Source organism: Polyodon spathula, chromosome 4 (genome assembly GCF_017654505.1).
Source record: "Polyodon spathula isolate WHYD16114869_AA chromosome 4, ASM1765450v1, whole genome shotgun sequence".
NCBI classification, from domain to species: Eukaryota; Metazoa; Chordata; class Actinopteri; order Acipenseriformes; family Polyodontidae; genus Polyodon; species Polyodon spathula.
Window position 1 is genome coordinate 34,348,256 of NC_054537.1, and position 27,897 is coordinate 34,376,152.

The 27,897-nt window shown below is 37.5% G+C and overlaps 2 protein-coding genes across 4 annotated transcripts in view; one reads left to right on the forward strand and one right to left on the reverse strand.

Annotated features, from left to right (window-relative positions):
• The window catches only part of mppe1 (metallophosphoesterase 1), a 44,687-nt gene extending 43,487 nt beyond the window's left edge, over window positions 1–1,200 (forward strand). For both annotated transcript variants that reach the window (XM_041247754.1, XM_041247755.1), the window contains one exon: window positions 100–1,200. In XM_041247754.1, the coding sequence (XP_041103688.1) occupies window positions 100–282 (183 nt within the window). In that variant the 3' untranslated portion in view covers window positions 283–1,200. The remainder of the gene's footprint in view (window positions 1–99) is intronic.
• Window positions 1,201–2,906: 1,706 nt separating this feature from the next.
• gnal (guanine nucleotide binding protein (G protein), alpha activating activity polypeptide, olfactory type) overlaps window positions 2,907–27,897 on the reverse strand; it is a 149,978-nt gene continuing 124,987 nt past the window's right edge. Inside the window, exons 6-12 of one of the 2 annotated variants that reach the window (XM_041247756.1) lie at window positions 9,347–9,401; window positions 8,930–9,003; window positions 8,387–8,445; window positions 7,863–7,983; window positions 7,335–7,465; window positions 5,469–5,536; window positions 2,907–4,322 (exon numbers count right to left, since the gene is read on the reverse strand). In XM_041247756.1, coding sequence (XP_041103690.1) covers window positions 4,176–4,322; window positions 5,469–5,536; window positions 7,335–7,465; window positions 7,863–7,983; window positions 8,387–8,445; window positions 8,930–9,003; window positions 9,347–9,401 — 655 coding nt within the window. In that variant the 3' untranslated portion in view covers window positions 2,907–4,175. The remainder of the gene's footprint in view (window positions 4,323–5,468; window positions 5,537–7,334; window positions 7,466–7,862; window positions 7,984–8,386; window positions 8,446–8,929; window positions 9,004–9,346; window positions 9,402–27,897) is intronic. The other variant, XM_041247757.1, reaches the window with a different exon arrangement.

Consider the following 27,897-nt stretch of genomic DNA (forward strand, 5'->3'; position numbering starts at 1 on the left):
CTCTAATTTCTAGAGTTGTTGTGCTGTACACAAGGGGTGAATCATAACAGTAGATATACCTTTGTTAAAAATAACTGTCTACTTTTTCTTCCTCAACAGGGCAGCATATCGTCGTTAAACTTCACCCTCTCCAAGTGTTTTCTGCCACGAGAGAGCACTGTCATTTCCATCTACTGCTTTGCTAGCGCTCTGTTGATCATCTTGACGTTATTTTACTTCCAGCTCTTGAAAGGAATGCTTCACTGTGTAAGTTGCCTGGTTAGCAAGCACAAGTCTCTGTGATTCACAACTTGATCCTCAAAAACAGACCACAATTGTGTGGCTTGTATCAAAAGCACAAACCTTTGAAATTAAATTAAAATATTATGTGTTTTAATGGTACTGTTGCACAAATGTAAAAAATAAAATGTTAAGAACAAATTCTTCTTCCTGTTGTACCTTACTGTGTGTTAGCACTTCTCTCATACCCCATTAACAGCTACATGTCATGTTTAAGAAAAACGTAACATAATATTACTGTCGCATACTACTAGATATGGACTAATTGGATTGTGGGAACCTCAATGTGCACAAAATTACAATAATAATGAATAATCCAAGTACCATTAAAATTAAGCGGTTGAAGTAATGTAGGCTAACACTTATCCGGGTTTCTGTTATTGCAACTGTAATTTTAAACATTGTACAAATTGTACAGGTTATCTTGGACACATGAAAATGATATACTCACAGACATATAACACCTATGTATAAAATATAAAGCAGTGTAATAGTTACTAAAAAGGACAGGCCTTATTGCTAAAGCAATTTTTGCTTTTCTTTCTTCTTTAAAATCGCACTGTACCACAACTTGTTCTGAGAAACTTAATTTGCATAAATTATTCAAGTCTGAGAAATAGTCACATATCTCAATTCTACATTTAAAATAAAACAAACTTTTCTAATGTGACTCTTTATTAAAAGAGAAATAAAAGTATAATTTTGTAATTCTCTTAGGTCAGACACAAGGGTTTACACCTTATTTTTTTTCTCTTACTATTTACTTGCACAATAAAAGCTGCCTACTTAATGGTGCTCACATTCACAATATGCCTATGCAATTGTGAAGGTCTATGAATGACCAAAGAATTACCAAACTCTGTGTGTGTGTGTGTGTGTGTGTGTGTGTGTGTGTGTGTATATATATATATGCATGCCTTGCAAAAGTATTCAGACCCCTGACCAATAATTCTCTCATATTACTGAATTACAAATGGTACATTGAAATTTCATTCTGTTCAATATTTTAAAACACTTAAACTCAAAATCAGTTATTGTAAGGTGACACTGGTTTTATGTTGGAAAATATTAAGAAAAATAAAAAAACTGAAATATCTTGCAGGCATAAGTATTCAACCCCCACACATTAATATTTGGTACAGCCACCTTACGCTGCAATAACAGCTTTAAGTCTTTTGGGGTTAGTATGTACCAGCTTTGCACACAGTGTCAGAGTGATTTTGGCCCATTCTTCTTGGCAGATTTGCTCCAGGTTGTTCAGGTTGGTTGGACGACGCTTGTGGATCGCAATTTTCAAATAGTGCCACAGATTCTCAATGGGATTGAGATCAGGACTTTGACTGGACCACTGTAGGACATTCACCTTTTTGTTCCTGAGCCACTCCAATGTTGCTTTGGCCTTGTGCTTGGGATCGTTGTCCTGCTGAAAAGTGAATTTCCTCCCAAGCTTCAGTTTTTTAGCGGATTGAAGCAGATTTTCTTGCAGTATTTTGCTCCATCCATTCTTCATTCAATTGTAACAAGATGCCCAGTCCCTACTGATGAGAAGCATCCCCACAGCATGATGCTGCCACCACCATACTTCAGTGTAGGGATGGTGTGTCTTGAGGCATGGGCAGTGTTAGGTTTGCGCCACACATAGTGCTTTGAGTCTTGGCCAAAAAGCTCCACCTTGGTCTCATCTGACCACAAAACCTTTTCCCACATCGCAGCTGGGTCACTCTCATGCTTTCTGGCAAACTCCAGACATGCTTTCAGATGGTACTTTTTGAGTAACGGCTTCTTTCTTGCCACCCTCCATACAGGCCAGTGTTACGCAGAGCTCTTGATATATTTGACTGGTGCACCATTACTCCACTCCCAGCCACTGGGCTCTGTAGCTCTTTCAAAGTGATTGTTGGCCTCTCTGTGGCTTCTCTCACAAGCCTCATTCTTGTTTGAGCGCTGAGTTTTGAAGGACGGCCTTTTCTTGGCAGTGCCTGGGTGGTGTGATGCAGCTTCCACTTCCTGATTATTGATCCGACTGTACTCACTGGGATATCCAAACACGTGGATATTATTTTGTACCCTTTCCCTAATCTATGCATTTGTATTACTTTATCTCTAACTTCTGTAGAATGCTCTTTGGTCTTCATTTTCCTTCAGATTCACAGCCTTACCAATGATCCTTCAACAGTGGGGTTTTTATCCAGAAAATGTGACAGCAACTTTAATGGTTCACAGGTAGAGGCCAATGGTAAGGAAATTGTGTCCTCGTTAGGGCAATTTCTTTCATCGGTGCAAACTGGGAGCTTCCACAGCACAAAGGGTTGAATACTTATGCAAGCAAGATATTTCAGTTTTTTTTATTTTTCTTAAAAATATTTCCCAACATAAAATCAATGTCACCTTACAATAACTGATTCTGAGTTTCACTGTGTTTTAAAATAAAATATCAAACAGAACAAAATTGCAATGTACCATTTGTAATTCAGTAATATGAGAGAATTGGTCAGGGGTCTGAATACTTTTGCAAGGCCAAGGCGGGTATATTATATATATATATATTATAGATATATATATATATACACTTGTGTGAAAGACAGAATTTTTCAAAGAATCTTTCTTAGTAAAACAACACCAGGTTGCAATTTGGACATTTGAATGGATTCTAATGTTTTAAAAGCTGAAAAAAAAAAAAAAAAAAAAAAAAAAAAGGCATGTTGCTGCAACATCTGGTCATCACTGTAGGTAAGTGGTTAATTTGCATAATTTATACAGGATTTTACTAAAGAGCATTTCCTTTTTTTTTTTTTTATAAACCAGAAAAAACTAAACTCTACAGATAAAGTCCCTACCTGCAGTCACAACTGCAGACAGGGCTGACATCAAGCTGTACAGCGCAATCAAAAACATACTTACATCTTAGCTCATTTTACAAGTACAGCCATAATCAAGGCACAAAGATCTTCTACAAGTATTTTTTTTTTCTTCAATAAAGTTGTACAAAATAATATTACATTTTACAGTCTGTACAGGATAATAAACCAGCAGTAGAACAAAAAACAAACAAACAAAAAAAAATATATAATATATATTATAGGACTATTGTCCAAGAATGATCTAAGCTAAAAGGATCATTTGTGGACAGAACAAATAACATTAGTGAGTGTGGTAGTTTCTTCCTAAACACAATAGGCTAAAAGCAGCTGCTGTTCAAAGGCCTGAGGTGTGCAGAGACTTTTAGCCCCAAAAAACACCAGAAAAAAATTGCTTCTCATCTTTACCATGCCTCTTATCTACTCTACTTCTGTGCCTTTAGACGGCTTAAAAGAGGAGGTCAGTTATTTTTCAGTCGACCTGCAACTCGTAACGCTAAAAACTGTGACAGAGTAATAAATATTGTGGTGCTGCTACATTGGGTGTATACTTCCTCAACTGTATTTAGTAACCTGATGCAAAGTGCATTATATCATTTTTTTCACCATCAAGTACTCTTCAGTGTTGAAAACAAAAACAGAAACCCACACAGGGATAGGTCTGAATGTCGTGCCATCCAGAGAATGACACAGGACTGTACTAACACTAACCCGCTTTAAAAATCAGCAGGCTGAGGTCCAATAAAAAAGGAAAATAAAACAAAACGAGAATGGAAAGCAGAGGTAGCCAAAGGCTTAGTGGAATGAGAGGGAAAAAAAGGTGGCGTATCAAAAACCAACAATAAAGCACATATAAGTTAGGCCCCCCACCCCCTTTCCCGGGAAAAAAGGCTGTTGTTCTGGGACAAAAATGGATTTAAGAAAAAAGATACAAATAAAATTTGACACACACTTCATTAGTACTCTTCCACCCTGTGTGGGCTAGTTATAAAGAGCGGAACAAAGAATTTAAAACCACAGGTTCCAAGATGTTCCCAATCACAACAGTTCATACTGGCGCAGGTGCATTCTCTGAATGATGTCTCGACAATCGTTGAACACTCTGCGAATGTTTTCTGTGTCTACTGCGCATGTGAAGTGAGGGTAGCAGTAGTGTCTGCCGTCACCACTTGCTGTGCTGATCCTCTGAAATAAAACACAAAAAAGGGTAAATGTCATACCTGTTTATTGTACTTTTAGATGTTTCTCTGGAGAATGTAAATATTGCCTGTCCTGTCTAGAAACAAAAGATGGAACCCTGCCCACTAGGTATCACACAGGTAATAAAAAGAGCTATGCTTCAGATTTTATGACACTGATAAGGACTTTGTTTTTTTTGGTAATTCTACTTACCTTAAGCCAGGTGTTAAATTATAGTACATAATGTTATAGCAGACATGTGAAGATTATAAATGCAAAACAGAATTGTGATTATTATTTATGTTTACCGGAAACATTTATACTCCTAAAAATGCAAAGATTGTGCTTCACTTATTAGTATTCAATTATACAACAAGTTGAAAACTGCAAAAATTCATGAGCAGCATTCACAGAACGCTCTGAGGAAATCCGGACAAATTTTGAAACTATACTAACCTTTGAGCTGCTAAACAAATGGTTCAGAAAATCAATTCAAGACCATTATTTTCTTTTACAAATTTTTATTTTTGCATTTCTGAGTTGTCCTGTACTTCCCCTATGACCCCTTAGAAGTACCCCCAGGGGTATGCATACCCCAGGTTCAAAACTCCTGACCTAGGAAACACTGCTTTGTCAGATGTCAGGGTCATTTGGAAAAAATATTTCTGTAGATGCTGTGGCCCCACTGAGAACCAATTTCTTATATAGATATGGATGGAGACTATGGTTCAACACTATTGTCCACTGTCACACAATATTAATGTGAGTGGGTCATAAAGGGTTATGGCCGGTACAAGCAGATTGCTCTGCAAATATTGCTGGCAGGTTTCATTAGGTTGCATTTTCACTCCCTTCAAACACGTTCTTTCCATGTGGTACATGGATTGCAAAGCTCTTTTTTGCATACATACATACAACACCTACCCTGGAACCAGTTTCTCCATCATATGTGATTTGTATCTTCAACCACAAAGAGGAATCACCAGAATTGCATTATTGCAGCTTGAACTTCCCCTGAAACAATGCATTACTATAGCAATTTTTCAGACATAACAGAAACTGAGAACAGATACGAATACTACCAAATTATATATGCCATGTCATTAGCGTTTAGATCAACAACAAAACAAACAAACAAAAAAAAACACTTACAAGGAATTCATCCCGAATAAAAAATTTAGCTCTTGTCACTTTGGGGTCCTCGCCAGGCTCTGGTGTTGCTGTTCAATGGGGAAAAACATTAAGTAAGTGAACATCAGAACATATTTTACTTTCTCTGTGATAACAAAGCATTTAATATTGTATAACAACCACTGTAAGCTGCTGATGTGCTTATCCCTTGTCTGATTAGCCATTTTATTTTACATTTTGGAAGGCTGTATTTTGTACTGTTTTAGTTTTTCTACTTGGTTCTGTTGAACATATAGTGGCCTATTCTCCAAGGACTTACACGCGTGAGAAAGGATTTACACGGGGTTGGTGCTGCTATTCGCATTCTGGAACAAGAGTGAGAAAAGCGTGCACACACCTGAGCATAGATACGCCCTTCAGGGCTTGCAGGATTAAAAGTAGGTGTGGTTTAGCTAAAAACAGGAGTTCCCACAGATACTTGCATTCTGAAATGGCAAGAGACGAGGAGACACCACGCGTAAACTACTCTGCCTGAGAGCTGGAGTAAGGGGCACATAGAAGCTTCAGCCTAGCGGCCATGAGTACTAAACACAGTTGAAGACAACCAGAATTATGATTAAAACACAAAGGCTATGTGAAACAGTAATAGTAATAATACGTGATTAACTTCTGTGTTGTCTGTTGGTTTATTTCATAGCAATTTACATGTTTACTTCTGTTTTAAATGTTTCAAACTCTGTTGACTTTGGCATTTGTTTTTCAGAACTAGCAAAAAGTCACGTTAATTCGTTCCTCCAGTGAACATGCAGTTGCCTACTGAATGTGATCAAGCCCTATACTTCACAGGGATCCTTCTGTTTTTCTCCAGGTAAAGCCAGCCATCATCATATTACAATCCAACATGCTATATTTGTCACTGAGCCAAGGGCTACTTACAAAAGTAAGATAGGGGTGTTATTATGATCGTGAAACTAAAGCTGATAAGTGTGTGGTGTATGAAGTTGATCAATTTTTTACAAGTGCAAATATGACTGCTTTACTGTCAAACACATTGTTTTTTTCACTGGAGGGTTGCATTTATCATCACATAATGGTACAAAAGTGATATGATGCAAGACTACAAGATCTCTTAACCGGAAGAACCCACTTGGTCTATATTCAAACGTCGCCATTGTGTGAAATTAACAGAACATTTTGGGAGTGTTATGTTAATCATTCTTTGAGTACCTGGAATTACTATTGTTGGTGTGTTCTTCTGTGTAACTGTAGAATGAATTACATAACATGCAATTTAAGATGTTACAAAATAGGGCTGGGTTTGTATTTTATGGGGGGTTTCTAGCATTGCTGATACAATACTGTAAAATCCTCCAAAATGTATTTTGATTTCTGTATTTAACCTACTTTCACTTATTCAGCATACTTTTAGCGAAGTACTATTTTTTTGGCTAGACATGTTTGTTGTTGAAAGGCAATTTTCTTAAAATCTTTAAAACAAACGTTATAGCTCAGATTATAGTAAATACTGTTAGCTGTGTGGGAAATGCTAGTCAAACGCAAGCTCAGGGCACCTTTACTTGTCTCTATTCAAGCCATATCGTCATTCCAGAATCTGCGGGGCGGCAATCCCCACCCACAGCCAGCTACGCGGCAGAGATTTCTGTATGAGAATGCGTGTATTGTGGAGGTGCGTACCTCGCGTGTAGCAACAAGCATGTAGATTACGCAGGCTATGCAGGGTTTACGTGCTTTTTTGAGAATAGACCCCATAGTAAGTACTGTATGTGTATTCCCAAAAATATTTGGTTTGTTAAAATAAAAATATTGAAGTAAATTATTACTGCTTCAAATAAGAAGAAGAAGAAAATTGTGAAAATATACATTTACCATCATCTGGTATAGTGTAACGTGTGTATTCAGGAAAATAGTCTTCAATTTTGGATTTCCCTGCTAACACCTTCTCAGCAAGCATGTCCTGTTTATTCAGGAACAAGATGACTGAAATCGTCCGTAACCACCTTTATATAAAAAAAAAGATCAAAAGCTGGTGTGAATCAGTTGTCAAGAAAATAAAGGGTATTGCTGGCTTTCCAAACTATATTCTCCAATATAACACTAGTACTTACCAACTTTTAATACCCTTTTTTTTTTTTTTTTTACTGTACTTATCCTTGTAGGTCACAGAGTCACTTAGTGCACTCATTTCCTATTTCCTCAATGCTCTTACTTGGGTTTGTACAGTCCGACAAATTAAACCCAGTGAGTCTCCAGATATATATATATATATATATATATATATATATATATATATATATATAGATATATATGATATATATATATATATTTATTTAAGAAATCCTTAGGACAACTGTTGTTGACAGCTAGTTCAGTTTTATCTTCTATGAAAACCTTTACCTGTTATTCCAGATACTCCTGAAGAGATCTAGTGCTTCTCGTAACCTGTTTGTGTTGTTGTCTTCCCTTATCACCATGTTGTAGCTACTACTGGCCACAACAAAGATAATAGCAGTGACATCTGGAATGAAAGAGAACAAGAAAAAAAATCATTTTTTTCACCTCCAGATCTAGACCTTCAGTACAAAAATCAAGTAAACGTTTACAGCCAAGAGAAATGCCTTTAGTAGATTTTTTTTATTTGTCAGTGGAAAATGAATAGGTGAGTGGGTGGGGTGGGGGTCTACTGAGCATAAAATACAATAAATCAATAAGTTGCTGTTGGAAGAACTAATCGAAACAGAATGCCAGAACTGAAGAATGATGCTAATTTCAATTGTAAGGCCTCGATTTCACTTGGGGACAAGACATTTTTTTTTTAAAACTCATAAACAGGTGTACTGTGCAAAAAGACTCTTGTAATAAGCTGCCCTTTTCCATGCTGCAGTCAAGCAAAACAACTGAATGATGGGATAACAGCTCACCATTAAAGCACTGGATCCATTTTCTCCTTTCATCTCTCTGTCCTCCCACATCAAACATGCTGTATAAAAAAAAGTGTTAAAAAAAACAAAAAAAAAACCACAATTATGATGCGGGCTGCTACCAGTGAGGGAATCACTTTGTCATGTTATGTCATTTAAAACAAGCATGTTCATCGCTACAGCTCATCATTGTCAATTCAAAATTCGAGGTAACATAAAAAGTGGACCACCATGATGACCTATATACACTGTTTGCACATGAAAAAAATGTAACATACAGATGGACAAATGTCTCCACATACCCCCAGATTCTGATCCAGATATATGTACATATATAAGGGGCTGGCAAGTAGACAGTATTTACGTCCATAATATTCTGATAATATTAATAATCTATGATAAGAATGAACATTACTATCCAGCACAGATCCGGGAATCACCTACTAGATAACTGACCACTGTGGACTCAAGACGAGGTACTATAACAAAAAGAAAGTGGGCCTACCACTGTAACATTTCACAGATCTATATCTATGTACTTACTGGAAATTTACTTTGTCTACTTGAAATCGTGTTTCAAAAATCCCTGATGTCAAAACTCTGCATCGGAGCAGGTCCTAAACAAATCAGAAACAGTGCACGTCAAGTTTATGTTGGCAACATTTCAGTTTTATACACAGTTAGCAAAACGAAAAATTGAGTAAATTTGTACTTCACAAGTAAGGCAATACTTTGCGTTAAGGAAGATTTTTCCTTATCTCAGTCAACCAGGTTCCAAGTAAAGCGTTGACTGAACACTTTCACACAGGATCCCATGTAATATTTCTGTACACGATTATACACATGAATAGCAGCATAAAATACACTTCCCTGAAACATAATAATAAATAAAATACATAAATAAATAAATAAAATGGCTGATAATTAATTTAACAATACTAGTTAGATTGCAAAGCTTACCTGGTCTGTGGGTGTGTAGTCATTCTGTCTCACTGAGTCAATTCTGTCCAAAAAGCTGCACAAGGAAGAAAAGAAAATATTATCAATACAAATACCCAAAACACCACTTCAGTACAACTGTAAACTAGAAATGGGAGTTTTTATGAACAAAAACAAAGCTTTCCTGGTAGTATAATCTAAAAGGAATGTCATAGAAGACTGAATGGTTTGTAAGCATGAAGAAATATGGACATGTGAAAAAGATCTGTATCATTGATATGTCCAGAGGTTAAAAACAATGTGCCAGTGAAGTGGTTAATTTCTACTGAACACTACCTGTAAAGGAACTTTATTGTGACAACCACAGAATACCACTTGTACAGCCTGCCTGAAAGTGAGTGGTCTGTATCATTAACACAGTCAGAGGTTAAAAGAATGTGGCACTAAAATTGTTAATGTTCACCAGACACCATCTGTAATGGAACTTAATTGAGAGAATCATAGAATTAAACTGTGCACCCAATAAAAACTCTGTGCAAAGCATGTGGTCTATATCACTGATATGGCCAGATGTTATTGCAATGAGTCAGTGAAAGGAATCACTGTTAATGGACAGCACTGGTAATGGAACTTAACTAAGAAAATTAAAGAATACAGTTGTGTACCAAACATCGAGACAACAACTCAAAGTGTGAACTATTGAACTAGACAGAATGCACGAGGGTACTGAGTATGAAATCAATATTTCGACACATTATAGCAGGTCTTTATCAGAAACCAAAGTCACATGATCCGATTTAGTGGCCTTCTTAGGTCACAGGTCAAAGTTAAGCTTGCCACTAGATTTTGCCCAAAGAGTTTCCATAACTAAGAATATTACTAGCAGTACTAGGTGCAGAGGCAGCAGGCTTGCAAACTCATACAAGCTCCATTTACAAGGATTCTTAATTAGAGCTTCCCAGCGATATTGTAGCAAACTACACATTTGCTTGATCTGAAAATACTAAAAAGTATTATTTGCAAAAGGTTCACTTTGTAGGTTAATGTGAATTAATATTAATTTTATAAACAAATATTAGCCAGCATTTTTGGTTCTTGATTAAAGTTTGCATTTCATGTGCTGCTATGCAGTTAACATTTCGTTTTCATTATACTTACAGTCATGAAATTTGGATAAAATGTGCGTTATTTTTTCATCATACAATTTTCACCAAGAATAAGTTATTTTACAATATTTATTTATTTAAGATGGCTGAGTGCCATTTAAGTAATAATTGGCACAATAAAACAACAATTATGTATTATTTATTATTATTATTATTATTATTATTATTATTAATTAGTAATTTAGCAGACGCTTTTATCCAAAGTGACACAGACTACCGGATGTATTATGCATCACAGGAGGCTGTGTGGAACAGGTGGCTCTGTGGAATAGGAGGCTGTGTAGTCCACTAGTTAAAGAAACAGGCTTGTTCCCTGATTCAAATCCCAGCTCAGCCACTGACTCATTGTGTGACCCTGAGCAAGTCACTTAACCTCCTTGTGCTCCATCTTTCTGGTGAGACGTTGTTGTAAGTGACTCTGCAGCTGATGCATAGTGCACACACCATAGTCTTGTATCTTGTAAAGCGCTTTGTGATGGTGGTCCACTATGAAAAGTCCTACATAAAAATAAAGATTATTTCTTATTTATCAACAGCTGCTGCTACAGTCATTTACAAGAGGACCTCTGTTTTACGTCTGCAATGGAATAATTTGTAATATTAAAACACATAACTATTCATTGATTTCGCGTCCTTATTATACATATTGTACATCCTTTTCAACAGACGAGACAATAAGTATGGATTATTGCTTTAGAACTGGCACCTTTTATTGATTCCCTATAGGGCTGCAGTAATTACCTAAAAATCTACAGTCACTGCTTTGAGTAAATATACAAACAATTGGCCGGCAGAGGGCAGACAATCCAAAAGAAAACAATAGATTTTTCCTCTTCTGTAAACCTACCTATGCAGTAACATAAGTCTGATAGCCATCACCATACAGCAATGTCACCCCTCCCCTTTTGTGAAACGGCTGCACATGTGCACAATCATTTTATTTAGCAGACAGGAAAGAAGCAACTGTTGAAGTTCTTGCTGTGTTCTAGCTCTTGCACCAGCAATTCAAATATGTGAAGCTTTAGTATACAAAGACTTCACACATTAAGTTAGCTGCTACTGATAAACTTTGGCTTTTAATTATGTAAGAACCCCCCCACCCCCCAGCTACCTTTCAACTGGACATGTTTATATTGCTATAAAGATTCAGGCTCATCGGGTGTCCAGTTTTACAAACCCTGCCTCCCTACCTCCTTCCCAGGGGTCTTGCCAGATCTCAATGAGTGAATCATATACAAAGAAGCTCCCATGGCTGCAAGCCAAACCATTAAATTAAACAGTTCTATATAGTTATTCTAGGCTGAGTTATGTCAGATATGTGTGCATGGAGAATGTATTCTATTTAAAAATTAGATGACACTTCTATTTATTTTATTAATTAAAAAAAACAAAAAAAAAACATTTGAACTGAAAGTTCTGCAGCAAAGCCGAAGCAGCAGCCTGACCCCGACTTGATCAGCGTATCAGCACTATTAACACTGAGCTAATCAGAAAAAAAAACAGAGGCTGGCAAGTTCACATTAGCCTTACTTTACAATACTGCAGCGTTTACTATATTTTATGCTGATCTGTCACCAAATCAGTCAAGGATATATGTAGCAGAACACTTTGTTTTGTCCCAGTGTATCTCCCCCTCCCACACCACCCTCAATATATTGTACTAGAGGCCACTGCCATGAACAAAATATACTGCAGGCACAGTTGATTTGGAAGAAAAAAATAACTTAAATGACTGCACCGTACAGAACACATAACCTCAGGGATGGGAGTGGGTGGTTTACAAAAGCACTTCTATTGTATGTTGTAGTAAACCACCATCAGTTACTGATGCTTTTACATTTTGAGTTAAAAGTGGGATGGTACCTCAGAGTTACATATAGTACAATATTCAACAGAACCACTGAAACTATACAATTTTGCTTTATTGGTATAAAATCTAATTCATCTCAAATTACAATTGTATATTATTATTGGCAACAAACAATTGCTATAGTGTGTCTATAGCAATATTTTAGCATGGTAATATACTATCAGAAAACAAGACTGTCACAGCTTTATGCATGTTGTTATATCAGCAGTACACTTGAATACTGATGCAGCTGGTAAGGCTCTTGGGCAGTCTTATGCAGTGCTGCATGTGGTTTGATATTAAAACCCAGGATCCTGGGACATTTACCTCAAAACTAGGATGATCCAGGGGCAATAAAGGACATCCCTTAAAAACTTGTTTCAATAAAGCAAATTTTCCAGGCTCCATCAAAAATCCTCAAGTACTAAAAACACCCTCCCTAGAGCTCTAAACTTCCTCCGGCAAGCTTGTAGGTCTACTGTAGGAGGGAAACTGTTCTAGAAATGGAATAGAGATGTAGAGTCTGTTAAGACAATTTCCTTTGCAAATGGGAAGCAAGAAAATGACTTATATTGTCCTCTACTATATATTCTCATATTTCTTATTTCGATCAAGGAAACAATGCGCACAAACAGTTTATTTCCATATAGGTTTGTTACACAAAAACAAATAATTATATCTCCTATCTACCAACTTACTTTAGAAACCTGAGTGAGGTACTGCTTCATCCCAATACCTCCTTTAAAAGGCCATGGACCAAATCTTCAATCTTCGCGCAATCCCCTCGCTAAATTTGTGCCTCGCAAAAATAGTGCTTGGGCACAAAATGAGAGATATTCCAAAAAAAGCAGTTGCAAAAACATTGGAATATAGCAGTTTTTTGAGCAATTCGCAAATCTGTTTGTGCCTCTCAAAACCGTCTGCACATTCACTACCAATATAGCAACTGCAGACAACAGCCAAGCGAGAATGCAGAATGAGGGACAGTCACCACTAGTAATGGCATTACCCCGACAAGCTGCTATCATTGGTGTAATTTTTTCATTATGACATTTTTTTCTTTCTGTAAGAATAATAATTAATTCTAAATACGCCCCTAAAATGTTAATTGTAGCCTACTATGATTTCTCAATAAATGCACAGTCTCTGTACAATTAGCAACATCGACATTCAGCAGACTGGACAGCTGCATAAACAGCCTCAGCTAACCTATGAATGGACTGCTGCAGAGAAAACACAGGTCTTTGATTGGCTGATCGTATCACCGGTCTGGCTTTAGGAAAATGTAAGCATGCCTTTCACAGCAAGAGTGACCTGACGGTGATTGGCTCTCTGAAGTGCAGCTGCTCACCCCTACACCCGTAACACGCAGCAATCTATGGAATAGATTAATAAAGCAACGGGCCACAAGATGGGTGTATGACGGATTTATACAATTAATTTACAGATGTGTGACAACACACAGCAAAGACAGGCAGGACCCCCCCCTTCCCTGTTCATCCTTCTCTCAATCTTCATTTCTATACTTTAACGGCACACATTGGATGCGGATATGCCTGTGGAGCAGTGAACACCTGTAACCAGGAGAGATCTGTGCTGACTCTGCTGGCACGTTCACAGGGCTTCAGGAAGAGGGCGGCAGTCGTCCAACAACCGCCTGTGAGTCATGGCAGTGACACGGGGAGGTGGGAAAGTGGGTGTGTGGACTTTCCCCCTCTCTGAATGGCTGAGAGGCGCGTCTTGGGAGATTGTTAGCCCTATAAATTAACACTCTGTTGTTTCCTCAGGTCTGCCCTTTTAAATACGCAGAGTGCACGGAAACGCTGGTCCACGACCGAATGGAACGGAGGTTCAGAGCGAGACAGTGAGGGAGGGGAACCCTTGGGCAGATCCCTGAATAAGGATAGCTGAACAGGCTAAGTAGTCGGCAGCGTAGGACGGTGATCCGGGTCGCACAGGCAGCGGCGACCGGGATATTGCTGCAAAGTGCAGCACCTTTTCTTTGTAGTTTTGTTACTGTTTTATTTTTCCTGTTTCTTTGTGCCTTCGATTTTTGCAGTATTGTTTTGAAGCACCTGCGAGTGTGCCTGGACTGTTTACCATTGCTTGGTATTCCCGTGGTTCTGTTTACCATAGTTGGTAAGCAGACCATGGACCAACAGCGCCCTCTGCGGGCTAAAGAAACCCAACGCGCCCCTGAAATAAAACTGGGCACATGTGTGGTGTTTTCAATTACACCTGTCTGTCTCCTGGTCAGTGAATTACCCACACCCCTTCCACATGGTGTGACCAAGACATTGACATGTACATGTTACACACACTATATAACTGTCCATAGTATATACAATGCATATCACTAGTCATGTGATAAAACACATAACTGATTGACCCAGCGGGTAGGTCTTTGTGTGTGTGTGTGTGTGTGTGTGTGTGTGTGTGTGTGTGTGTGTGTGTGTGTGTGTGTGGGGGGGGGGGGGGGGGGTTGGGGTTCTGTACATATATACCCAACTCCAGAGCGGACTGTTACTCTGACACTATTTCAGCCAGCGGTGCGCAGTTATTGGAACTAGCGCATCGCAATTATCGCAGACATTGGTATATTCAGATGAATTAGGGCTTTCACCCAATTCAAATTTGATTGCGCTATCTGCGGATTGAATGTCCACCTAGAATACATTTGCATCTCATGTTTCTAATTACCGATGCATTACCATATGCTAATAGGACCGCATTAAAGAAACAGAAGGAAGGCAGTGTGCTGGACAGAGGTGAGTGCATGTTTCCACACTCGTCTGTTGGGCATGGGAATATGCTATAAACGTCACTATGATATGAACATGTTATATATGTTATGGAAACAAAAAAAGAGGCTTATTGCTTGTATGTTTTTGCCGCAAATTAACTATGGTGATGCAGTATATAGGTTTGCATCACCATCAACTTTAGGTAAACTGGACTCGCTATATCATGCAGCATTGAGGTACAATACAAATACAAGATTTAATACTCATCATTGTATATTATGCAATTTGGTAAGCTGGACTTCTTTGGCTTTGCACAGGTTGAAGCACTGGTATATTCTGGTATATAAGGCTATTCAATGTAAATGATATGAATATACTTATTTAAATGAATACCTTATAGCTTCCCATAGTAACCATAGCCTCAGATCTCATTCTTTTTTGCATTTTAAAATCCCAAATGTGCGTACTGAGGCTGGTAAAGGATCCTTTGCTTATTATGCCCCATGGTCCTGGAATGAGTTCCAGTCCAAACTAAAGCTGCAGACCCAGATATCTTTATTGCAATTTAAGAGTAAACTGCATGATTTCGTGACTGAGAGATGTAATTGTTTTAAATAGCCGAGTTACGTACTTTTGTGTATTTTGATTATTGTTTTAAATGTGATTTGCCTGTGTCTTAATTGTATTTTATTGTGTACTTGTTCTTCTTGTCCGATTGACTTGCTGCTGCCTGCTTGGAATGGTCTCGCATGTAAGCGAGGTTTTAATCTCAATTTGACTACAAGGATATATATATATATATATATATATATATATATATATATATATATATATATATATATATATATATATATATATATATATAAAATAAAACAATGACTCGTGTGTCTAGAAAAAAAGGTTTTCTGAATAAGGTGTCTAGAAGGGCTAGTATTCCGATAGTATCCTAATACTAAGTGGGTATTTGGTATCACGTTGCAGGACAACTGCAACAGGTGTCCAGATAGCAATATGAGTGCAGTCAATTGCACTTACCACGCGAGGCAGGTGCACAGCCTCATAAAAAACCTGCAATATCTCCTCAATGTTTGCTCTGGTATTGGGATATTTAATATGTTCCTCAGCACGTCGCAACAACGCGGTTATGAAGCGGTCGAGGTGGCGGGACACTGCTGTCCCGGTAGCAAGGATACACATACAGACAGACAAACAAACACTACCAATTGCTCAGACAAGGCATGACTGCGCCGGTTTGTTCTGGCCAGGTCATCATGTAGCATGTGGCATAGATGAGTCGAGACGATACCTGGACACGATGTGCTCATTGCTGAGCTCCTCATATGTGTGCCGAGGCTGGTACACTCTTTCAGCATATCTTCGCCTATGTCGGGGTTGCTGTTGCTGGGTGTGCCTTGCATCATTCACATCCACACGTCCACGGACACGCTGCATGCTACCCGCGTTTCCTATTGTTGCCTGTTTGTAGTCAGTGCTGGAATAGTAGTGTGCGCAGAATTAACGCAGTCCTTTTACAATCCTTATTCTGGGCGTCACAAACCTGGTTTTGTGCTTGTCTCATACCTTCGAATATACCAGGATCACGCATATTGTCGGCACTCCCCCCATATTGTGCAATGCATACATTTTATTTCTGCACAGCGCAGAATGGATTGTGATGCGCAAAAGGACTTTTCGAATATGGCAACTTTGCACAATTTCGGCACAGCGGCCATTTGCGACGCACATATCCCTCTGCGCGGTGCACAAACCTTTTGAAGATCTGGCCCCGTACTATACAATTTGCATCAAATCTGTTTTTGCCAATTGTCACGGTTTAACATTAAAATAATAAAATGTAACCCTGCAACAAACTTATGCAGGTAAACTGATAAGACAAATAATTGATAATAATAAGCTACTTACTGTACTTTATGTGTTAAGTATTTTCAAACATGGCTGTTATGTGAGAAATCAAATTGCATTTCCTGGGTTCCCCTATGTAAAGTGAAGCATGCACTGTAATAACTTATTTTCAGGTAAAACAACAGAGAAGTTACTCTGTACATATTTACAGTATAGGTAGACTGCCTAGCAATGATATAAACTTACAAGAGAGAAGTGAGGCAAAACTGAGTAATTCATCAACAGTCTGCAGTGTAATCTTGTGTTTTCTTCTTTTGTGAGATTCCTTAGCAATGTTTGTCCATTATTAAACAAAACAGGAAAAAAAAGGCATTTTTAATGAGCTTTAAAAATTGACTCTATCTTAAAAGTTTGAGTGTGCCACTCTGGCATTTGTCATACTGGAGACAAACCTTGCTGTGCATCTTATTTTCTGAAGGAGTAGACACTGCAGCCAGTCAAATTGTGAAAGCCAGGTCTCTCTTCTCTGTCACATCATCGTCATTATTTTATTTTGTGGTGGGTGTGGGTCGCAACACAGTATAAAACTCCACATTTTTGTAAAATTACTTGAGTTACTTCAAAAGATGCAATACACTATTAGTTGTATTCATCACTGTTGTTTAAATGTAAACTTTCAGTACTATAAACTAAATCTACTTTTTAGACATCAAAACAGTACAAAAACGTCAAAATACATTGTGAATGTTTTTTTTTTTCCCCAACAATACAGTACACCCTCGCTATAACAAACCTGTTGGGTTCCAAGCCTTTTGTTTGTTGTATCGATGGGTTCGTTATAGCAAAAGAACAATGAAAATGAATGATAAACTGTTGGAGTAAGTTAATGAGATGATATTGTGAATAAAAGTAGAATTACATGTAAGCCCCTACCTGTTCGTTTCACGTATGCAGTATTCTGCCTTTGCTTTATCCAATTCGATAAAGATTTAAAACTCAGTACAAAAAGCAAAAATCCTGAATTAAAGCTAATCCTGAATTAAACTTGTATTCAAAATCAATCTCACATGAATCGTTTGACATGAAAAGTTAATCAGATCCTCAAGTTTTTTTCGTTATTTTTTGTTCTCTTTAATTCTGTCTGCTTCACCACAAAAAAGATTCCCCGTCACTGGTCTTTAGCCCCAGTTAGTCCCGCCTCGTCCCACTCCACGACCAATCACCAGCAGCTCCTGTATTCGGTGCCTGTCGCCCATAGGCTGTTTGACTGATGCGATAAAGCCCCTACTGCTCTTCACAGACCTCACATACATTACAATATTATTTGGGTTCAGGGGCTGGGTTCATTAAAGACAAAGGTTCATTATAATCAAGGTCGTTATAGCGAGGGAGTGCTGTATTGTATTACTAAATCTCCACTAATTTCCTGCCATGCATAAGTTTGTTTCCTGTGTGAAACCAAAACATTCTCCTCAACCTAAAACTGAAACTAAAAACAAACTAAGAACAAACTAAACTGCATCTGGTAATTTGTCTGTACATCTCAAAAAAATGTCCAAACAGGTAATCTTTTGAAATACAATAAACATTACTGAATCTCAGGACTGCTCCTGAGCTGTACTGTACAATACTAAACTCCCAACAAACAGGGACCAACAACTTCCAATACATGCTGAACAAGTTCTTATTCATTTAAGACATATTTAAGCCATAAAAAATATACAGTAATTCCACATTAAAATAAGCATTGATCTGTTATACTGTGTGTGTATGTTCATCTTGAAGTCACACCTTAGTCTGCAGACATAGGTACTGTAGGCTGAAAGGAATCACAGTTCTCTAAATTGCACCTATAGTAAATAATTTCATCCATCCATCCACCCATCCATTATCATTAACCACTTAATCCTTTACAGGGTCGCAGTGCGCGGGAAACTAACCCGGCAGACACAGGGCGCAAGGCGGGACAACACCCTGGACGGGACGCCAATCCATCACTTTGCTAAATAATTTCAGCTAAATAAATACATTTCAAATTAAAACATATTCTAATGCTTAAGCACTACAAATACCAGTTACTGGAATGCTAGTCCAATGGCAAGCAAAAGTTGTGAGTTATTGATATTCCTTGTGTAATTATGCTGGCATAAATATATCTAGAGTTCTGTTCATCCAATTGGCAACAAAATATTTTTCCACGGTACTCATCACAAATGTGGTACTATTGTGCATAGGTACTTCCAAATAATTGCATGTCTAGAATTTACTTTATAATACATAATTTTTCCACCACATCTTTATTTTATTTGTTTTTAAATTTTCTGAATTTAGTTTTCAAAACTACTAGTAATAGAAATATATAGTATCGACTAAAACAGCAAAACTGTCTGTGCCATCTACTATTTCGCTACTTTGGATGAAGTTTCCTTTTGGTTTCTGCATTAATATCTATTTTACGGATCTCATGCACAACCCCCTTAGTCCCAATAAGTTGGGCTCCTCAGTTAAGCAGTACACAGCACATGAACACCTTTCTTCTTTGAAAAAACAAACCTGAGACAACCCTCAAGTCAGTGACAGTTCATATGGAATCATGTGCTCACTTGATAATTGTGCTGACTTTTTACAAATAGTGGACATTTTTTAATTAGCACAGGGCAATGCACTGATCAATAGTTTCCATATTTTTAACGTTAATACGCTATACTCTTATTATAAATAAATACAGTGGGGAGGGGTAAGAAAGGATAACGTTTCTCTTGAAAAAACTTTTATACTGTTTGATTACCTGAAGCCTGTTTTTTTTTTTTTTTTTTTTTTTTTTTTTTTTTACATAGTATACTGTTACCTCTTTCATCTTCCAGTACACACATAGCCCAAAAGAGCACATGGAATGAATATCAATCTTTCCCTCCTGTTTAGGAAGTATTCTATAAGGAATTCATGGAAAGCCTCTGTATTAAAACTACAATCCTGTTTTATACTGTGCTTACTGTCATTGCACTGGGAGTAAAATCTGGTAGTTTTATCCTATTGCTGGTTTTCATTAAACAAATGAATTTCAGTTGAGCTTTTTAAGATCCATTATGAGTGTACAACATATCCGGTTGCAATCACACATTAAATAGAGCACAGTATGTGAAATCTATGCTTGCATTTACACGATGTCGTTGGGCGTTAGAAAACAGCAAGTCTCTATAGTAAAGCCAGCAGAGAGATTTTCCTTTCTGGCTTGTTTCTTCTAGTTGAGCAACCCTTTCCTCGCATGTATTACGCACATATTAAGAGGTCAGCTCTCAGCCGCACTACATTCATATACTGTTACTATACAGAGAGAACATGAGTGCAACAAACAATTATTCTTATTTTAATATAATTTACAGTGCATACCATTAAGGTAACTGCCAGTAAACCAACAATACTATAAAGCTATCAAAGAAACACTGCACCAGTAACAGTCAGAAACATAGATCTTATGTCTCGCGTTTCAAAAACAATTGGAAAAAATACTACCTACAGTAGATGTCTAGGAGCCAGGAGTCATATGTAAAGGATTAAATAAATTCAGGAACTTATCACAAAATTAGTGCAAACAATCTATTTTATCCTTTGTAATAAATCAAGACATAGGTAGTTTAAACGAGAAAGGTTATATGTAGTTTTACTCTCTGACAGCTACATTAAACAGATTTGGAAATTAATGTAAAAATGATATATACATATACAGCTACAGTGAGCTTTCTAAATATAACCAAAAAAATGAACACTCTCCTAAAAAACTGATTATACAAACCAAAATTGTATAAACACATGTATCTGGTTTATCTTAGATTAAGGAATAAATAGTTCAGAACTGACATTAACCAGTCTCATTTTGTCAGGTTTTAATTTTACTCGAAGAAAATAGTATGTTAACAGTCACACTTAATTTCATTGTATTACAATACATCATTTAAAAAAAATGATAGTATCAAATATATTCTTCCTGCATTACAATGGTTTTTGTTGTAATGTAGAGTACCCTATGGATCTCAAAAGCTTGTCTGCTTTGTGTTTGCTGACAGTCAGGCGTGCATAAACTTGAAAGGTTTAAACTGTTTAGACACAGGCTACAAATGAACATCATTCCTGGTTGCACGTTCAGAAAAGACATTTAAACATAGCCAGGTGATTCACCTTTTCCTATTTAACCACAATGTCCTAGTGGGTTTGAAAAAGAGGAAGAGGCTTTTCAAGTTCAGGTTATTCCTAGTTAATGAAGAAATGCCAGCATTTCACATTATGTACCAGTGTTCCAAAGTGTCAATGCTGTGTAGATCATGTGATCAATGTACAACACAAGATACACCTGTACTGTACAAAGGTGCTGTGCCACAACATGGTACACAGTACAGAGTCCCCTATTCCTGAGTCCAGTTTATACACAATATCCCAAAGGAACAATACAAACCCCAAGAAACAAGTTAAAGAGGCCACACCAGATAGTTATGACTACATTTTTGGTGGCCCAACATTGCTTGTATGAGAACACTGCACAAAAGGTAGGTAGCAAATAAAGTTACAGTTAAAAAATACATAAATAAATAAATATTATCATTTGTAAAATGTGTATTAAAAGTAGACACGAAGACATCACTACTGCAAGGAAGGTAGAATAAAGCTGAACAGCATCTTATATGTCTCAGACACACAAAATGAGTACTAGTTTCTGGCTATGTTCAGATTTTATGATAGTTTGAAGTTATAGGTGGGTTTGTACATGGTAATATAATTTTTATCTTTTTAAACAATTGCACAATTCATTACAATATTCGAAAGCTGTTTGATACAACTAATTGAATTTATGAAATGGGGCAAAGAGTGTGTACACTACATCATTGTTATGAGGTTTTTTTTAAGCTTGGTGTCATGTAAAAACATTCTGAATATCTGTTGGTTGGATGAGGCTACTGTAAGTTGTATTTCTCTGATAAGACTCCAGATGGCACAGTTCTTCATGCTGTACTCACACAGTGCTTGTGTGCTCTCTCCCTCTCTCTCTCTCTCTCCTCTGCACAGGCCTCTTTCGGTTGACCCTGGTTGATTGCAGCTGCAGTTCAGTTCCCATGGCAACCTCTACAGTCAGTCAATACCACCCCTCCACTGCGTTGCCATGCTAGCAACCTACTGCTTACAGACATATGTTACAATACATATACCCTTGCCTTCAGAGCTCCCTTCTCACTCCTCTGTAGCAGTATGAAGACACTGCTTCAGTACTGCATCCGCATCTTTTCTTGGCTTCTGAAACGCAGCGATACACCAACACTGCAGAGCAGAAACAGTCACTTCAGCACTATTGTGCTGCGCATCAAATACTGTGTCATCCATAATGAAGCCCAATGTGTAACATATTTTTGTTAGTAAATTACTGAATTTTTTTATTTTTTAAACAGACATCTTTTATAGGTGCTGTAAAAATTAATCTAAACCAGTTGTACAGTGCAAAGGTGCATTATGGTACAGCTCAAACATTACTTTCCACTAAATATTTTTGCCAACTATTAGTGATTAAGACTACAGCTTTCTTAACCAAGACTATATATATATATATATATATATATATATATATATATATATATATATATATATATATATATATATATATATAATGTAATCTTGGTATTGTCATCTTTGACCCCACCCTCACCCTTAAAACGTACAACACAGATGTACAGTAATGAAAGCAGTGTTACAGAGCACAATACATTTTTGCTGTGCAAAACAGTGCACATATGGTTGTTTATACAGTCTGTCTGCTTAACCAAACAAGCTTTTGATAATGACATTAACCACAATGCAAAATTACAGGCCAGCTTCTATGCAACACTGAAAACCACACCGTACATACCCCATTCACACTTGTGACTTTTCTGAGATGTCAATGCTCCAAAAAAGAAAAGGCAGCCCTGGGCCGTCCTTTACATATATGAACGCAAAGCAGACTTAGGGGCACTTTTTCGTACTTATTCACATGACCAAGTTGGTTACGTATCTCAGTAGACACTGCCATACTCCCACGAGCGCATAAGGTAAATAGAAAGGTGAATGCTCTGTTAGCCAAGACAGCAGTGGATCAACATTGAATGGTAATTATTTTTATATCATACAACTTTAATTGTAAAAATATTAAGGAAAAAAAAAATCTAGCAGGTTAACGTTAAGGTTGTTTCTTTCACACAATATACGAGCTGCAGTGCATTCATAATTAAGCGTAATTCATCACAATTACCCTTCTTGTTATTCAGTACGGTAAGTGATAAATACAAAAACTGCATGACTGTGGATCTCAACAATGATCAATAATGCAGCGACTTGGCATGTTCTGCCACCACTGTACGTATAGCTACGATAGACATAGCTACCTACACAAGTGTGCGCATTTAAATTAAAATGCCGATCATGTATTTTAGCTGCTTGCTTTTACACACACATAAAATACTGTTCTCATCCACAAATATTAAGATCGCTGATGCACTGTAACATTAAGTCAAAATAGTCAATTATATAGTTTATTTAATATATACCATAACACTGCTACTGTGCTGCATTGAAAAAAATAATAAAAAGAAACATCTGCTACAAATCAAGGATTACTGTATATTCTGGTATCTCCCCCATTCTGAGTGCAGGGCACTGTTCCATAAAAATAAAATAAAAAAAAAGTCACATTTTAGTCCTGCTTTTCAGTCACATATGTGAACGTGCAAAGGTACCTTAAACCGCAAATGTGAACGGGGTTGCAGACCTAAATATGCAGCGGCCCTGGGCCAGCACAGTAGTGTGAACGGGGTCTAAGCACTCTTTTTGCAGGGTTTGACCAAGAGTTGTACTTTTATAATTGCTTATAAACTGTGGTATTTATTAGCACAATACAATATAACTTCTAACTGATCTTGCAAAAGCTGTACAAAAATATTACCGAGCATGCACATGTTCATATTGTGCAGTGGCATTTTGTGATGTAAAGATTTGTAACCATTTAATCAATTACAATCTGAATACAAGTGGTTGCTGGGTTGTAAGACAAACTGTTTATAGATCATCTGTCCATTGGATTTCATTGCTATCCTATCTGCAACAGTTTTTAACCCTGCAGCATGTTTTTGTGTGTAGCACAAATGTGATACAAAGTAAGACAGGGGTCTATTGAAACTGCAGGCACAAAACTTAATGTAAAACTACACTATTTATAAAATCACATCGACACCTGGCAGCAGCCTGAGATTTCCATGCAGTTAAAATGACCAAAAATAAAAAGGGGGGTGGGACATATCAATACCTTTGAATGACTGCAAAATAAATGCATGCTCTTAACTTTTTTCTTAATGTAGCCAAGTCCCAAGTATTTTACAGTATCTATTAATTGCAATTAATTACATTACAGTTACATCCTGCATCCACTTAATGTGCACGGCCTTCAGGAGCGTGCTAAAGGTTAGGAATGTTTGCAGCACCTTGGGCCCACCTTCTAATGCTGACCTTCCTTTGTTTACAGCACATTGCTGGGATACTCCCTTTGATTCAGCCTGACACACGTGACCCACAGCCAGTTTCTGCTCTGCAGTGTTGCTGCTAAAAATAGCTCCAGCTTGCCTTGGCTCCACAGCTAGTTTACATAAGCTCTTAGGGGGAGGACCATGTTGAGGGGGTAAGCGACATACAGCGGCAGGAGCACCCTGAACACAAGTGCATAAACCAATCCAGCACTGTTTTAGCTTAAATTTGCATCGGCCCAAAGACATATAAACTCCTTATATAATATTATATAGCGATTGGCTTTTATTTTAGCTACACAAACCAGAATAATAAGAAGTAATGTGTCAATTTCCCTGGATGTAGTAATTATGATTCAAACTTCTTTTTTTTTTTTTTTTAAGACATTTAACCTCCTTGTGCACCGTCTTTCAGGTGAGACGTTGTTGTAAGTGACTCTGCAGCTGATGCATAGTTCACACACCCTAGTCACTGTAAGTTGCCTCAGATAAAGGTGTCTGCTAAATAAACTAATAATAATAATAATAATAATAATAATAATAATAATAATAATAATAATAATAATGTTTCTTCAGAATGGCTTCTGTCGCCTGATGCTCTGTTTGTTTGGAATGGTAACGAGATCCCTGTAGCTGTAGGCAAGCTGTTAGTTGAGTCTATAATACAAATCCTGGATTCCAGGCCTCCTCCACTCTGAAAGCAGAGCAGATCTCAAGAATGCATTTTTATCTGTAGCTTTTTGTTTTTGGCATTTCCCCACTGCCCCCCTTAGGAAATAGTTAAGACAACACTTATTGAAGTGTACCATATTGCCGTGCATATACTTTATTTTATTTTAATATGTTTATTTAAATATATGTAATGCTCAATACGATTATGTTATTTCACAGAGAACATCTTTCTGTTGATCAGTTCACCTTTTTAAAAATCAGGGACGTACCAACTGCTGGCCAACTACCAAAGAATGAAAGCTGGTCGATAACCCTTTTATTTTGCTAATATTTTGAATTTGTGTCTTCTTGATTCTGGTGTGTTCAATCTTGTGATCTTGCTCAGGCAGGCCCCACTAGGGACACTGCTGTGTGTATGTAATCAGGAAGGGGATTCTCTGTAAGATTTTGTTTTTTTTTTATCAGTACTATGTTCTCTAAATAAATATAATAAGATATTATACATTCATATAGGATGCTACAACAGTTCAAGTGTTAAAGCTAGAATATGTCACAAGTTTGCTTTTATAAAAACAAAAAGCAGGATTGTGACATATTACAGAAGCAATAGAGGAAGACAGCAACATCATCACATGGTATTTACTTGGTGTTCTTCCAAAATCTTTACTTCACCTTTTTGTTTATTTTCAGATGCACCCCTTTTCTTCTTTCCCACCACTAGTGCACTACCGTAGATGCAGCGACACGTGTCGTTCTCAGTAGCCCCCAGCGGAGGCCCTCTTCCTCTACAACTGTACAAAAGAGTGGTAATAGCTAGGCTTTGTCCAATCTCTCCATACTGTCTCTTTTTACTGGCTATCAACTGTCACCATGCACACATGAACTGCTAGGTTTAACCAATCCCTCACTTATACAAACCTAAAGCTGCCAGATCTGTGGTTTGTGTTCTTATGTACCCCACAGCCCTAACCGTTTGAAATGACACCAATTTTTTTTGCTATATATATATATATATATATATATATATATATATATATATATATATATATATATATATAGTATATATAAGGCAGTGATAAGGAGTACACAGAAGATATCAACCACATTCTTTAATTACTAATATTGATAAAGATAAGATTACTGTAAATAGGCAAGAGGAGGTGCCTACAAAATTGCTGTGAACTTTACACTGATGGGTAATATCAGAGTGGGGTCTTGTGTAATTGGGCATAGCCAAACACAACAGAAAGTAAAGTGTACATTTTTACAGACAGGTTTTAGGGAGCACTGGAATCAGTTTTATGTCAACATATTTTCTCTCTAAATCTGACTAGTCCAAGGCTGCTTTGAAACCAAGTGGTTAAGTGGTGAACAAGCTATAATAATGTGCCAAATTTCACTTAAATATTAGGACACATTTTTTTTGGCTTTAAAATTCTTTTAAAATGTTTAACTTACATAAAGCCAGGTGGACAGCAAACCTGATTGATACATTTATGGCCTAGTCGTTGTACAAAGCTGAAAGCAGTCTGAAATGTGCAAGTCACAAAATGGAAACATTTCACACCAGACAGAAGTCATGCCCCTCTTACAGTAAGACTTACGTGTCTGTTTCAACTTGTCTGTTAAAATAGGGTCACTCCCAACTCATGTACACAAATAAAACTATTGTGACCATTTTAATCACCTCTTTGAGTGTCAATTTCAGGGGCCTTTTAAAAGAACTGAGAAAAGTGATTGAGGACTAAACTGTACATCCCAGTACTTATTGGGTTGAACAGATGGGACAAAATTACTGGAAACAATCCAGATGTTTTTTTTTTGTGTATAATATTTTAAAACAGTAGTATTGGACACTATACCTTTATAGTTTTTAATCATATAATATATCAACATATATATAATAAATAAATAAATACATCTTAAAAATTGTGAACTTTGAAAAACAGGTTCCTTGGTATATTGTAGGCTATACTTCCAAGGTGTTCAATGGCTGGAGAAAAGTAATAACGACCATCTAGAAAGTTAACTGGAAACCAATGGAGGGGAGATAGCTTGTTTGAATTATTTTAAGGGCTGCCCGTGTGGAACCATGAATATTCGATTTAACTTGATATCTCTTTGATCAACCAAATGTACAGGGGGCAGCCTGCTTTTAGCAAAACAGAACAAAAGCCCAGTTACATGTGGATAAAGCTGGTTACCACTCTAATACATTAAACTAATGGCCTCATCACTGTTAAATATGAGTCTCACATAGAGGTCCATAGAGGTCCAAAACTTGTGAGTCTTGCATAAATATGTCACATGTTGTACTGAAGTTAAGCATACAGAATACAACATCTAATAAAAAGATGCAGATCGAAAAATTGAACATTATCAGCCCGTGCCGGGGAGGAGAGGGTTGCCCTCCAGAAAGAATGGATTTCCATTCATCATCATCATCATCATTTTTTTTTTTTTTTCAATGTCCCCCCCGGATGCAGGGGGCGTAAGAGGGTCCTCCCCCAGCACGGGTGCAGGGGGGGTATCAGAGTCCTCCCCCAGCGCGGGTGCAGGGGGTATGAGGGTCCTCCCCCAGCGCGGGTGCAGGGGGGGATGAGGGTCCTCCCCCAGCGCAGGTGCAGGGGGGTATGAGGGTCCTCCCCCAGCGCAGGTGCAGGGGGGTATGAGGGTCCTCCCCCAGCGCGGGTGCAGGGTGCAACGCTCCCCACCGAAAATGAATTTCAGGGTTTTGCAGGGG